Source organism: Dromiciops gliroides, chromosome 1, assembly GCF_019393635.1.
Source record: "Dromiciops gliroides isolate mDroGli1 chromosome 1, mDroGli1.pri, whole genome shotgun sequence".
Taxonomy (NCBI): Eukaryota; Metazoa; Chordata; class Mammalia; order Microbiotheria; family Microbiotheriidae; genus Dromiciops; species Dromiciops gliroides.
Genome location: NC_057861.1, coordinates 28,826,937 through 28,842,275, shown reverse-complemented (window position 1 = coordinate 28,842,275; position 15,339 = coordinate 28,826,937). Strand labels below are relative to the sequence as shown.

The following is a 15,339-nucleotide window of genomic DNA, read 5'->3' as shown; positions in this document are numbered from 1 at the left end:
CTGTTCCCCCTGCCCTTGGTGACCTCTTGGATCTTTTTTTTTTTTCAGGAAATCAGGGAGATGGTCGCTCCAGTCTTAAAGAGTTTCCAAGCAGAGGTAAGACCAAACACCCACTGTGTCTTCAGCTCAATCATCCAGTGTCTCTCTCACCATCCTTAAAGTACAACCTCAGCATCTGGGAACACACACACACACACACACACATTGCGCCCATGCCCCTCTTGCCCTGAGTTGATCCTGGAAAGGAGCTAAGGGTTCCAAGAGGTGGAAGTGAGGAAGGATGGTATTCTAGGCAAGCGGGACAGCCTATGCAAAGGCTTAGAGATGCGAGATGTAGTATTGTGTACAGGAATAGCAAATAGGCCAGTTTGGTTCGATTGTAGAGTGTGTGAGGGGGAGTAATCAGTGTAATTAGTAATATGTCAACACGCACATAACTTTCCTGTGCTACTATCAAATTAGTTTCTCCTCTACTTATCTGGATGTGTTGCATCTGTATCATTCCCTCCACCGGAGCCCCCAACCCCACCCCCAATTCATTGTGAGTTTCTATGGGTAAGGACTATTTACATTTTTGTTATTGTCTCCCTAAAGCCTAGCATGGTGCCTGGTACATAGTAGGTGTTTAATAAATGCTTGTTGGTTGATTGGTTATTGGTGTTCTCTCTGACAAATTATGCTGCGATTATTGATCTGTTACAATGTTATATCACCCCATCCCCTCCCCCTGGAAAGATTGCGTTTTTTCTTCTTTTCTTCAGTGCCTAAGATAGTACCTGACACCTTATTGTGGTTCAGTTGTTTTTCAGTTTTGTCTGACTCTTTGTGATCCAATATGAAGTTTTCTTAGCAGAGATACTGTAGTAGTTTGCCATTTCCTTTTCCAGATCATTTGACAGATGAGGAAACTGAGGCAAACAGGGTTAAGTGACTTGCTCAGGGACACATAGCCAGTAAGTCTAAGGTCAGATTTGAACTCATTTCTCCCTGGCTCCAGGCCAGGTGCTCTGTGCACTATGGTGCCACCTAGTGACTTTTACCTGACACTTAGTAGGTGCTTAATAGATGCCTGAAAGAGCTGAGTTTGAATTAGTCCAGACCCAGTCTCTAATAAAGGGTCCTTTGTCCTATGTGGACCAAAATCTATCCTCAAATATTGACAAGTTTCCTGCTTTCACTCAGCCCTTACACCAGCTTTATATTGATCTCTCCAGGGTCTGCCACTAACCATCAATAAGGACCTTGGACTCTCAGCTTTGAGTTTGAGAGACTTAGGTTCCAGTCTTGGATCTGCATGACCTTGGACAAGTCCCTTCTCTTCTCTGTGAAATGAGAGGGTTGGCCTGGGTGACCCCTCAAGATCCTTCCAGCTCTGGCATTCAACGATTCCCTAGGACACCCTTTACCATTAAGTATAAACCCTTCACCAGGCCTCCTTACTAGGCTGTACTCCCTCCTCTAGGGCTCCCCAAATCAAAATCGATGGAGTCCACATGCCTTCTTCCAACTTGCCATTCAGTGTGACTGGTCCTTGGCTCTCTGCCAAGCTGATCTCAGAAAAAAAACAACACCCTCCTTCAGCCATTCTCAAACCCCACAATGGGAGCTGAGTCTCCCCCCAACTCATCCTGCCCCTCACGGGACTCCGTAGCCAAGACCCAGAAGAAAATGAGTCTCTCCAAACCGGGAACGTGGGATAGAAAATTGTCTCATTCCAACTGGGTGGGGAGGCAGAGGGAAGAGGGGATAAGCCGAGAAATCGTACTTCTGAATGCTTCTAAAATGATCAGTCTTCTGGGGGCTGCTTTCTGTGTTCTTCTAATGTGCTTAGGCAGAAACCCCTAGAGGAATGGGGCACTAAGAGCTCACGACGGGCAGCGGCGGCGGCCCATTGGAATCTGTCATCTGCCGCCCGCGCTCCATTCCGTTAAATCTGTCTCCTTGGAACTACGTAACCACATAAGAAAATATTAAAGTAAACAGTAACTGGATTTACACAAATGCAGCTTATTTCCATATTTTTCATCACTTCGTTTTATTACTCAGTTTACTGATGTGCTCATTTATTTATAGGGCAATCCAGTATTGATTCATCTCGTCGCTCGGGTGCCTAAACACATAAAAGAGAGTGATAATGATAGGAGTGGGTTTTCATGCCTTTGTGTTTCAAAAAAAAAAAAAAAAGGCATGTTCTCCCCCTACCACTGCCCCCCTCCCTCTCCCCCGCCCCCCCAGCATCCTTTGTGAGTGAATGCGTACAGGCTCAGGAAGCCAGCTTTTCCCCTGGTACTGAGCCGTCTCCGAGGTTACAGAGACGGCTGTCTTGGTGAGGAAGAAAGCTCTGCTTTCCTGGCACCCTGGCGCCGCTGATCGCTTGGGGGTAGGGTGGGATGGGATGGAGTGGTGCAGAGGGGAGGAGGTAGCCCAGGCCACGGCCCAGCCACATAAAGGGTCTTACTTAGGAGGGACGTTGGAGGCTTTGCATGGACAGCGAGACTGCAGGTCGTCCCCATTGCTTTCCTCACTAACAGGCATCCACTGCCACATGTCATTTTGCAGTAGGTGTGTTTCTAATCAAACTTGTATTTTTATATATGGGAAACCATGGGTCATAGTGGAAAGAACCCTGTATTTGGAGTCGGGAGACCTGTTAGCTCTATAAATAGTTTTCTCTCATGTGAATTTAAAGGGACATGAGGGGTGATTTTTGTCTGATACCCCCACACACACCCACGCCTCACTTTATAGTTGGGGAAACTGAGTCACAGAAAGGAAAGTGACTTGCTCAAGGTCATGAAGGTGCTATGTGGGATTTGAACCCAGAACTCCGGCTTTGATCAGAGATGTTCTCCCCTTGGGACTTCCCATATCACCTAGGGCCTTCTCAGCCTGGAATATTCTCCATCCCAACCTCCATTTTGGGGAGAGGGCCAGGCTGGTCATCCTTCATTCTTCTCCCAGCTGACTCTTGTCTTGCCACTGGACTTTGATGACCCAGGAGGAGAGAGGCTGATGAATTTGCACAACTCTGCCTCACTTAAATCCAGTTCACAGGCAAGTCAAGACATCACTGGCCCTCTTTGAAAACAAAGGAATAGCAACAGCCATCATTGTGGCTCTTGGGACTTCGACATCCTGGCCCTCTGCACAGGTGCCTCCCCCTTTGCCTTCCTCACTGCCCTCCATTCCAGCAGCTTTTTCTATGTAGTCTTCTTCCATTAGAATATAAGCTCCCTGAGGGCAGCTGGGTGGCACAGTGGATAAAGCACTGGCCCTGGATTCAGGAGGACCTGAGTTCCAATCCGGTCTCAGACACTTGACACTAGCTGTGTGACCCTGGGCAAGTCACTTAACCCTCATTGCCCCCCCCCAAAAAAAAGAATATAAGCTCCCTGAGGGCAGGGACAATCTTTCTTTTCATTTGTATTTGTATCCCCTGCAGTTAGTACGGTGCCAGGCACACAGCAGGTGCCTAATAACTGTTTCTTACCTACCTCTTACCACTGTATCACATTGTCCCTCAGTTTCTTCATCTGCAAAATTGGGATAAGACTAGTTCTCCCCATGCCTGAGTTGTGAGGAAAGTGCTTTGTAAAACATTTGTCATTTTAATTCAGCAAACACTCATTAAGCCTACTCTGCTTTAGGCATGTACATATATATTTAAAATGTATATACATATATAGGTAGAAATAGAGTGTTTAGAAATAGGTGTGTGTGAGAGAAAGAGACACTGATAATCACATTCCCAGAACAAGGGAGTAAGGGAGAAATAATGGTGCTTACACATAGATCTAGGGCTAAAAGAACCCTCAGAGGTCATCTCTTCCAATGCCCTCATTTTACAGATAAGGAAACTGAGGCCCAGGTGGCCTGCTCTAGGACAAACAGGTCATCAGGTGGCAGAACCGGGATTTGAACCCAACTCTCCTGACTCCAGATCCAGGATTATTTCCACTGTACTTTGCTGCTTCTGTGGTTTACAAACTTTAAAGTCTGTGGGCATGCCAGCCATAATGATATCATCATGCTTAATATCACTGCATTTATTGTGAGAGGACCTGAGTATGAACAGAATTTAAAAAGGTCAGCTAAATCCCTTAATGTTTCTAGGTCTCAGTTTCCTTATCATTAAGTGGGTTGGGGCGGCTAGGTGGCGCAGTGGATAAAGCATCGGCCCTGGAGTCAGGAGTACCTGAGTTCAAATCCGCCCTCAGACACTTAACACTTACTAGCTGTGTGACCCTGGGCAAGTCACTTAACCCCAATTGCCTCACTAAAAAAACAAAACAAAACAAAAAAATCATTAAGTGGGTTGTGGTGAAGAGACTTCCATCTCTTGATGTCATGAGTCTGTTAAAGCGCCTTCTTACTGGGGAGATGGGGAGTGGAGGCTTAATGTGAGTGTAGGCTGTGTTAGGAGGTGAGTGGGGTTCAGAAGAGTCTAGCCCTTGGATTCACTTCATGCTCTTGTCCCATCATTGTTCACGGCCTTAAAGGGACCAAATTCCATTGTTCATTTGAACTCTTCTGTGTGTGAGAGACACAGGACAGAGAGAAAGGGAGGCACAGAGAGGGGGAGAGAGACAGAGACAGACAGAGAGAGGGAGAGAGAAGAGAGAAAGGAGATAGAGACAGAAAAGAAGGAGATAGGGGGAATAGAGAGAGAGGAAGAAAGAAAGAAGGAGGAGAAGAGAGACAGAAAGAAAAGGAAGATGGGTAAAGAAAGAGGAGGAGAGAGGGGGAAGAAGAGAAAGAGAGTAGAGAGGGAGAAGGAGAGAGAAGTAGACAGAGGGAAAGAGGGAGAGAGAAGGCAGAGAAGAGAGAGACAAAGAAAGGGGAATAGGGAGAGAAAGAGGAGGAGGAGAGAAGGAGAGAAGAGGAGGGGAAAGAAAAGAGAGAGGGAGGGAGGGGAGACAGTGGAGAGAGTGTGTGTGTGGTGTGTGTGTGTGTGTGTGTGTGTGTGTGTGTGAGTTAGCTTTTCCCTAAGGCAATGCCCCAGTTTGGGTTTCCTCTGCTAGGTACTACCATGGGGCTTCCTCTCTCATCAGTGGATTTTCTGGTCCCTCCAAGGAGTGGAGGTGATTCAGTCATTCAGCAAGGCAGGTAGCTGAGGTCTTGATCTTGGGCATGGACATTTCTGGAGAAATCCCAAACCCTGAACTCAGAACATGGAGTGTAAGGAAAAGCCACCAGAAATACTCTTTTGAGATTCCATTTGCTGCATGTCAGCCTCCACAGAGCCTCTCTTTCTAGTTTGGGACTCTTTAAGAGAATTTCATTAATTTTCTTAAGAGAGCTTTTCATCTTACCTTTAATGCACAGAAAAGACTGCATTTGTCTATGATTTTATTCATGAAACCTCCACTTTTCCCTTGATCTATTGACTAAGCAATCTGCTCCCTCCTACTCTTTAGGGAATAAATATTTCTTGAGGAAGGTGTTCCTTTTGGGGGGCAGGGGGACAGGAATCTTTCCTTGCCCAGGACCAACTCTGTCCGCTCAGCAACAGAGAAGTGAAATCTGATTTTCATTTTAATTTTTGTTAATGAGAACCCATCCATTATCCCACCCGCTGCAAACCCACCAGGCTCACAGGGGTTGCACTGAAGATTTCCCTGCGCTAATTACCACGCAGGAAACATTTCCCTTGGCGACTGCACTCCCAAGTCATGTAAGTCATATAAAGTAGCCCATAAAACGCCAGGGTTGGAGGCAGTCTCCTTTGCTCATGCATTCCTTTCCCACCTAAGGCTTCACGCCGAAATAGAGAACATTTTTTAAGTTCATTTCTTATTTTGTCTGAAAGAACTCCGCAGTGCTCTAAGCCCATGTATCCTTTTTATCTTTTCATATTTTGTACACGAGGAAGGGGTGGAGAGGAAGTAAATTGGCCTTGCCGGGAGTGGAGAGAGCTTTCCCTCCCACCCCGATCCAATCAAGGATAGTCTGATTTCCCTGGCAAACTGGAAACAAAGGCTACCCGCCAAGGTAGCTTAATGGAGACAGCTTGAAATGGACAAAGTTTGAATATCCATGCACACGGAGAAAAGAGCAAGACTCAAACCCGGCTAATTACAAAAGTTGCTTTATGAAAGATAATTCAAAGCAATAATTTACCAAACATAATCAAGTGGCACAGATGGGGCTTTTGATGAATAGTTTGCAACATGCAATTAGCGGCTCTCGCAGTTACATATCATTAACCCTCCGAGCACAAAAATTATTTTCTCATTATTAGTTGAAAAGGTAAAATTAAGCTGACTAGACAGTAAAGGAACAAACTACAATTAATTACCTTCATTTATTACAGTCATTATTTTAAACTTAGTTTTTACTCAGATAGAGAGATGAAAACATCTAAATTAAAAGTTTGGTTATGGCAAACTGGAGGTGAAACTTTTTAAGTTCTTGGTTCCCATTTATCCCCTCCCCCCAAGTAACTGATGGGAAGGTGGGGGATGCTAGAATTGGGTATTTTGTTCATTTGTTTAATCTCTCTTGAGTCAACTAGAAACCCAGTCCTTTGTCATTGGTGCAAAATGTCAATGTCAGGCTCTCTGGTGACCTTTCTGAAATATAGCAGCTGAGGGTCAGAGGGAACCCGCAGCCTCTTGGAAGTGTCTGATCACTGGTCATTAATGGGTTGGTTCCAGTGGGTTAGAAATTTCTTCTCCCAGGTTCAGAGAGAGGCTAGGTTCAATAAGCCATGGTGGATAGGTAGGAAGTGACCTCAGATAGGAAGCAGGGGATAGAATGTATTTCCATTGGGGAGGGGGGGGGGTGAGGAACATTTATTTAGCACCTACTGTTTTCAAGATAGCATAATATAGTAGCTCAGGTTTGGAACTTGACATTAAGAAGACCCGGGTTCAAACATGCTATCTGGTACTTCATAGGCAACTAAGTGATACAGCAGATCCTGGGCCTGGAGTCAGGAAGACTCCTCTTCCTGAGTTCAAATCTGACCTCAGACACTTCCTAGCTGTGTGACCCTGGATGAGTCACTTCACCCCGTTTGCCCCAGTTTCCTCATCTGTAAAATGAGCTAGGGAAGGAAATGGCAAGACCACTCCTGTATCTTTTCCAGAAAAACCCCAAAAGGGGGGAGGTCACAAAGAGTCAGACAAGAGTGAGAAACAATTAAACAACAGAAACTAGCTGAATGACTCATGTATATCTTAAGTAATTCCACAGCATTCTACTTCACTAAGATGGGCCGCAATCTGTATTGGCAGAGGGAGTTTCTTATGCTGACAAAAACACAGATGCTTCTCTGACCTTGAGAAACAGGATAGGGACCATGTTTTTGCCCTATTTTGTATCCTCAGTGTACTTAGCACAGTCCCTGGCACATGAGAAGAGCTTAATAAATGTTTGCTGACTGACTAACACAAACATTTAAGTGCTTCTTATATACCAACCACTATACTGGGTACTGGAGATATACAAAGATGACATTCAAACAGTCTCCACCCTCAAGGATCTAACTTACATGGGATGTCAGAGGATAACCGATATCCAGCTGGAAGGGGCCTCAGAGGTCATCTAGTCCATTCTACACCCCCACCCTTTTTTTTACAGGACAGGAAACTGAGTCTCAGATTAGTTAGAGGGTTTTGTTTGTTTTGTTTTTTGATATCTCTCCTAAACCGGAAGCACAGAAGCCACTCATAGGTCAATCCCACTGCTGATCAACCTGCTCTGAGCCAGCTCACTTCACCTTAGGCAGCCTGGTGTCCCAGACTCCCGGGGACTCACCATATTGGTATCGGACTGCAGATGCCCAGTTGGCTTTAGCCTTGTTCTATCTCGGAACTCCTAAGATTAAATAATCCACCACCATCAGCCCATCCAAGCAGCAGGATTCCAGGTGGATGCCATAAGGCCCAGCCACTCAGAGAACTCATAAATAACAGAACTTGGATGATCTGCTTCCAGAGCCATCATTAGGTCAAGCACGTGTGCTGGAGGAAGGGGAAGAATATGGGATCATGGATTTACCCATCAATCAACCAATGTTTATTAAGTGCTAGGGATACAAAGAAAGGCCAAAAACAGTCCCTGCCCTCAGGAAGCTTACCTTCTAATGGGGAAGTCAGCATATAAAAGGGAGCAGAGAACATAGAGGGAAGGAAGAAGAGGTTGGTCCCTGAGGGGAGGGGAGAATAATGAGGAGATTAAAATGGTAAAGGGGCCTGGGGCCTGGCCAGATAGATAGAAGCTCACCTATAGAACAAGGGGACCCAGATGAAAAGTCCCAAGTATCTGTGAGGTTGGAGAGGGCCAGAGAGTAGAGCGGGGATGAAGAGATGCCAGGAACATGCTATATAATTTTAGGTTAATATGATTATTAACATTTACATTATTGTATGTGTACCCTAATGTATATGTTTTATTTATTTATGGTTTATTTTACAAATTACATTTGAATATTTATAAAACATTTCTAGTTTTACATTGTATAATTATGATGATAATGTAAGAAATTATAATATCTCTTACAATAAGGATCACTTGCAATTGGCTAATCTACCTTTCTTCTACTTTGGATCCTGTCTTTGGCTGAGCCAAGCCAAGGAGGGACTGTAAGTTTGACTATGAATCTCACTCACTTACAGGTTGGGTGAATTGGGCAGGCTCCATAAACCAATGATGGATATGTCAGCCTCCTGCAGTATGGACAGCCATCTAGACCAAAGAAATGATGCTAGACAGAAATGGGAGCCAGTGGTCAGCCACTTAGCAATAGCCTTGTCTTGCTGGAAATCACTACCCTCTGATAGAATAATTAGTTGTCATATTTTTTTTTTTAGTAAGTAGCAATGTGGGGCATGGGCTTCTATACTGGGTGATAGGTGAAGGCCTCTTGTCACTCACTTGCTTGCTATGTAACCTTAGACAAGGCAGTGTTCTATGAATCTCGGTTTCCTAACATGTTAAAATAAGAAAGGGTCTGAATTATTTATTTTATGGTTTTAAAAAATATGAATATCTTTTAGATATCTATATCACCTTCATTTCCAAATTTATCCCTCTCATTTGTGTGGAGGGGAGTGGGGCAATGAGGGGACAGCTCCCCCAAATTAACCAGTACATCGAATGAGAATGACTATATATATACTATTCCACACTCATTTTCCCCACTTCTACAAAAAAGGGAGGGAAGAACATTTTCTCTATTCTTCTTTGGAACCAAGTTTGATGGTTATAATTCTACCACATTCAGTTTCGGTTTTTTGTTCTTTTCATTTACATTGTTGTGTAACGATTGGAATGACGCCACCTGCTGGAGACTTACTGTAGAAAAGTTCTGCCATGAGGTGAAGGTCTCTGAGGGCAAGACCATGAGTCTTTTCTTTGGCGTCAGGAAGTAACCTTTGCTTGTGGGAGGAAGAAGGGGGAGCCTGGCGCTCTGATGTAGGCTCTTTCTTGTGGACTCTGGCGGAGAGTGGAGCTAGGAATGCTCTCTCCCTTTAATAGATAGGAATCTAGGCCTTTTCTTCTCTCTTTACCAAATTCTTATTCTTCTTAATAAATACTTAAAAGTCTAACTTTTGCTAAAGCTTATAATTTATTGGCGACCACTTATTAGAGATTTTAGACCTTCTAGCTAGAATTTTTACCCCTTAACAGTTATCACTGCTATGCATGTTTTTTTCTGGTCCTGCTTTCTTTGCTATGCATCAGTCCATCTAAGTCTTCCAATGCTTCTCTCTGTTCACCTTTTATGATGGCATGTAATATTATATGATACTCGGGCAGCTAAGTGGCACAGTGGATAAAGCACTGGCCCTGGATTCAGGAGGACCTGAGTTCAAATCTGGTCTCAGACACTTGACACTGACTAGGTGTGTGACCCTGGGCAAGTCACTTAACCCTCATTGCCCAGCCCCCCCCAAAAAATATTCTATGATACTCCTGTGCCACAACTTGTTTGATCATTCCTTAAACAATAAACATCTACTTGGTTTCCAATTCTTTGCCACCACAAAAAAGTGCTACTAGAAATATTTTTGTGTATATGGTGCCTTTCTTTTTATCTGTGACCTTGTTAAGGTATATGTCTAGCAGTAGGCTCTCTGACTAAAAATGTATAAAACCATTTTAGTCACTTTGTTACATAATTTCCAAGTGATTTCCAGAATTGTTGGACCAGTCTGTAGCACTGTGGATTGTGCGGTTCTGTCAACGTGTCTGTCTTCCAACAATCCATCCAGCAATAACTACTTCCATCTTTTGTCATCTTAGCCAACTGGTTGTGTAGGGGATGAAGACTGAGTTGTTCTTATTTGCATTTCTCTCATTACTGGGGGATTTGGAGAATTCTTGCATATAGCTGATAAGTTTGCAATGATACTTTCAAAAATTTGGTTCCTAACTTTTGATCACAAATGGTTCTTGGTCATATATATTTGCGTTTTTCCCATATATCTTGGCCATTGGGGCATGAATGATTTCTAAGCTCTGATATTATGATATAATATCATAGACTGCAGTGGTATCAGATACAAATAAAAACAGGGACCTCTAGACCATACATAAGGATCCCTGTGGGCCACATGTTGACTTAGAAAGCCACATATTAACATTATCTATGTTTTATCATACTTTACTTTTTAAAAAATATTTCCCAATTACATTGAAATCTGATTCAGGCCCAGTGGGGAGTGGTGAGGGCTGAGTGTTTGACACCTTGGCTATAGTGCAGATTATGAAGTGCTTTCAATGCCTGGGCTGAGGGATTTGTATTTTTTTTTCCTAGAGACAGTAGGGAGCCACTCCAGGTTTTTGAGCAGAGAATGGCATGGGTTGACCAGTTGCATGCTGGTTGGATTGAAGAGGGGACAGACTAGAGAGTCAGCCTGCCAGTGTGAGTGAAGGCTGGGATAATTGCTTGTGAGCAGCCCAATCCACTTTGGGACAGTTCTCATTGTTAGGGAATGATTTCCTGACATGGAACCTAAATTGGATATTTCCCCCCTTTGGTCCCCATTCTGCCCCCTGGAGTCAGGCAGAACAAGGCTAATCTCTCTTTCAGATAATAGCCCTTCAAGGACCTGAAGACAGCTTTCATCTTCTCCCTGAGTCTTCTCTTCTCCAGGATAAAAATCCCTAGTTCCTTCCACCAGCCCTGATATACTATGGCCTCAAGGATTGTAAATTTCAAGCTGGACAGGATCCTCCAGACCCAGCTCTGGAGACCTTGTGGTCTTCTGAGACCCAACAGTCCTCTTCTAGATCACAGTGGTAGCTCTCTCCTCCCTGGCGTCAGGTCTCTGCTCAGCGTCCTAGCTGGACACTGGCTTATGGGAGACAACTGCCTTCCATTTAAACTGATTTTTTTTTTAAAGCCACACCACCTGACTCCTAAAGAAAATAAAAATGCAAAATAGGTCAAGACCATAATGGGCCCTTTCAAAAATATGACAAGACCTTTAAAAATAATTCCTGTTTAAAGAAGGAAGGACAGAAGCACTTACTAAAACCTGCTATGTGCCAAGCACTGTGCCAAGCACTTTCCAAATAGTATCTCATGTGATCCTCACAACATCCTTGGGACGTTCTCATCCCCATTTTATGGTTGAGAAATCTGAGGCAGGCAGAAGTCATGGATTAATGGTTAATTGATTGATTGATTAATCGATTGATGATTAATGGATGGAAAGAACCTCAGAAGGTTCATTAACCAGGAAGGAGGTCATCAAGTCCAACCCCTTCATTTTGCAGACAAAGAAGTAAGGCCCAGAGAGTTTATGTGACTTGCCCACTGTCACACAGTTAGTAAATGTCTGATTCTGGATTTGAATTTGGGTCTTCCTGGCTCGAAATTCAACTCTTTTTCACTGTCACCTGAGACTCAGGTTAAGTGACTTGCCTTCTTTGCACAGGGAGTAAATGTCAGAGGGAAGATTTCAGTCAATCACCAAACCTCAGAGTTGGAAGGAACCTCATGGTTCATCCAGTCTAACCCAGGTATCCTGATCCATTACAACATACCGGATAAATGGCCTTCCAGTTAAGTGGTATTAGAGATATAGCGATGGGCCTAGAGTCAGGAAGTCCCAAGTTCAAATCTAGTTTCAGACCCTTACTATCTGTGTGACCCTGGGCAAGTCATTCAACCTCTGTCTGCCAGTTTCCTCAACTATAAAACAGGGATAATCGTAGCACCTACCTTCCAAGGTTGTTATAAGGACCAAATGAGATATTGTGAAGCTGTTAGCACAGTGCCTAGCACATAATAGGGTTTTAATTAGTGTTTGTTTCCTTCAGTGAGAGAAAACCTGCTATCTCTCAAGGCAGAACATTCCACTTTGGGACAGCACTAATCTTTAGGAAGGTTTGCCTGTCATTGAGCTTCAATTGTCCTCTGTGTATTTTCTACCCGTTGATCCTAGTTCTTTCTTTTCCTCTGGGACCAAATAGAACCAGCCTAATCCAAATGACAAACCTTATTTCTTAGAAGGTAGCCATTATTGTCAGCCCTGAGTCTTCTCTTTCTCTCTCTCTCTCTCTCTCTCTCTCTCTCTCTCTCTCTCTCTCTCTCTCTCTCTTTGCAGGGCAATGGGGGTTAAGTGACTTACCCAGGGTCACACAGCTAGTTAAGTGTCAAGTGTCTGAGGCTGGATTTTAACTCAGGTCCTCCTGAATCCAAGGCCAGTGCTTATCCACTGCACCACCTAGTTGCGCCTCTGTTTTTTAGTGAGGCAATTGGGGTTAAGTGACTTACCCAGGGTCACCCAGCTAGTAAGTGTCACGTGTCTGAGGCCGGATTTGAACTCAGGTCCTCCTGAATCCAGGGCCAGTGCTCTATCCACTGCATCACCTAGCTGCCCCCAGTGTTCTCTTTTCCAGGGAAGATATCCCTGGTTCCTTAAATCAGTCCTCTTATAGCAAAGTCTTAAGGATTTTCCCTTCTGGCTTCCCCTCCCAGAATATTTTTCATCTTATTTGCATCTTTTCTGGTACGTAGTGCCCCAAGAAAGAGCATAGTTCATTTTGAGCCATCTATACTGCAATTCCTCCTGGGGTATGTACTCCAAACCACCTGCTCATATACCTGAACCCCTGTTGTTCTCATATTTTCTTGGATCAGGATGCCTTGAACTTGCATCAAGAAGAGGTTACATCTCTATGGAACCCTGGGATCACCTTTGCTTTCTTTTCTGCCATATTATGCAAACACTGAGGTTGCAACCCACTGAAAACCCCAGATCTTTCTCTTACAAATCACAATCTAACCATGCCTCTCTTGTCTTATACTTGAGAAGTTGATTTCTTGAACCCCAGTGTAAGACTTTACAATTGTTGAGTCAGTTGTGTCTGACTCTTCATGACCCCATTTGGGGTTTTCTTGGCAAAGATGCTGGAGTGATTTGTCATTACCTTCTCCAGCTCATTTGACAGATGAGGAAACTGAGGCAAACAGAGTTAAGTGACTTGCCCAGGGGCACACAGTAAGTAGGTGTCTGAGGCTGGATTTGAACTCATGAGGATGAGTCTTCCTGATTACAAGCCCAGTGCTCTATTCACTGCACCACCTAGCTGCCCCAAGACTTTACATTTATCCCTATTAAAATTAATTTACACCTTCATTGCTTTGACCTGATTTGTTTATCCTATAAAGATCTTTTGGGATTTTCACTCTGTCGTCAAACGTTTGATGCAGCTTAGGTTTTCTAACTCACCTGTATCTTAATAGATACAACCTGGAGATTTGTACAGAACAGTTAGAGGTTAAGATTTACCTGAGGGGGGCAGCCAGGTGGTGCAGTGGATAAAGCACCAGAAACTCAGGAAAACCTGAGTTCAAATCCAGCCTCAGACACTTGACACTAGCTATGTGACCCTGGGCAAGTCACTTAACCCTCATTGCCCCACAAAACAAACAAAGAAATTTACCTGGGGGCTCTGCAGCCAGAGAGTATCTGAAGTAGAATTTGAACCAATGTCTTCCAGGCTGGTTTAGTAGATAAATGGATTTAATAGCTAAGTCCTAGGGTGTTGGGTGGGGCATATAGAGGTTATATATGACTCCGCCAGGGTCACAAAGCTAGTAGGGATCAGAGGTGGGATTTGAACCCTAAGCTATCCCATCTACTATGGAAATGAAAATGGAACAAAGCAGAAAGAAATAAAAACCTTTTTGAACACCTGGAGGCTAATGGCACCATGGACAGCTCATCCATTAGCTATAAAGGATGAAGACAAATGGCAGCTGAACTTGTTAGTGCTGAATGTGAAGCTCTTTAGCTACCCAGGTTTAAATACATTATGCTTTATCTAGGCTCAATCTTGGTGTGCCATTTCCCACCTATGCCCTTGCAAGGTTCACTCCCTCACCCACACCTCTTAAAATCCTACCTTTCTTAAAGGTTCAGTTTATGTCACACCTTCCAGATGAGCCCTTTGTTGACACTCCCTTCCCAATATCTATGCTCTGCTCCTCCTTGAATTATCTTGTTCTTTTATTACCTATGTCAATATTGTCTCCTCCCAGTAGAGTGTGAGCTCTTTGAGGGCAGGACTCATCTTATATGTTTTCTTATTTCCAATGCCTCTTTGCATACATGAGGAGTTTAATAAATGCTTGTTGGATTGGTTTGGATTTAGGCATTGGGCCAATGGGAGCTTTAGTTAATGAGGATAATGTCTGAGATTTCACCCAGATGTCAGTCCCCAATCTCACAGAGCTTACATTTTCTATGTTGCTGAAACATTCCAAAGGTCAACACCCCCCCCCCCCGACCTAGATTGATTTGGTAGATCTCTTACCCCTGACCTCCTTTCAGAATCTCACCCCCTTCTTCCCATCTTGATATTGAAGTGGCTTTGGCCCCCTTGTTGACAGGAGAGGAGTTTTCTTGGCTGGGAGATAGCCAATGAATCTCTTCAATTCATTACCTCCTGAGCCATTCTCAACCTTGGATAATTCTATTCACAATGAAATCATTAAGAAATAACCCAGTCAGGCCCTCTACCTAGAGTAACCCTGTCTTCTGGGTCATCTAATGCACAGAGCTGGTTATTATGACTTCATCCCTTGGGGCTGCCTGCCCCGAGAGAAAAAGAATCATAATTTTTCAGGGAAAGAGGTCCTGCCTCTCTCAGAGACAGCATAGCTGCCTGAGTGCTCAGGCATCATTTATTCATGAGGAATTAACTCAGGTAAAGTAGAGATTGGGGTGCGTTTCCAGGGTCCCCAGCCACCTGCCATTATCCCGGGTGATCTGGACAGCATCGAGAGAAGGGCCAACACAATGGTGAAGGATCACGAGTCCATAGCATAGGAGGATCACTTCATAGAACTATGGCTGTTTAGCCTGGAGAAGAGAA

The 15,339-nt window shown here is 44.0% G+C and overlaps 1 protein-coding gene across 1 annotated transcript in view; it reads left to right on the top strand.

Moving 5' to 3' along the window:
* Positions 1-15,339, top strand: part of CUX2 (cut like homeobox 2) — a 387,207-nt gene that overhangs the window by 232,314 nt on the left and 139,554 nt on the right. Inside the window, 1 exon segment of the mRNA XM_043976494.1 lies at positions 49-96. Within this exon segment, the coding sequence (XP_043832429.1) occupies positions 49-96 (48 nt within the window).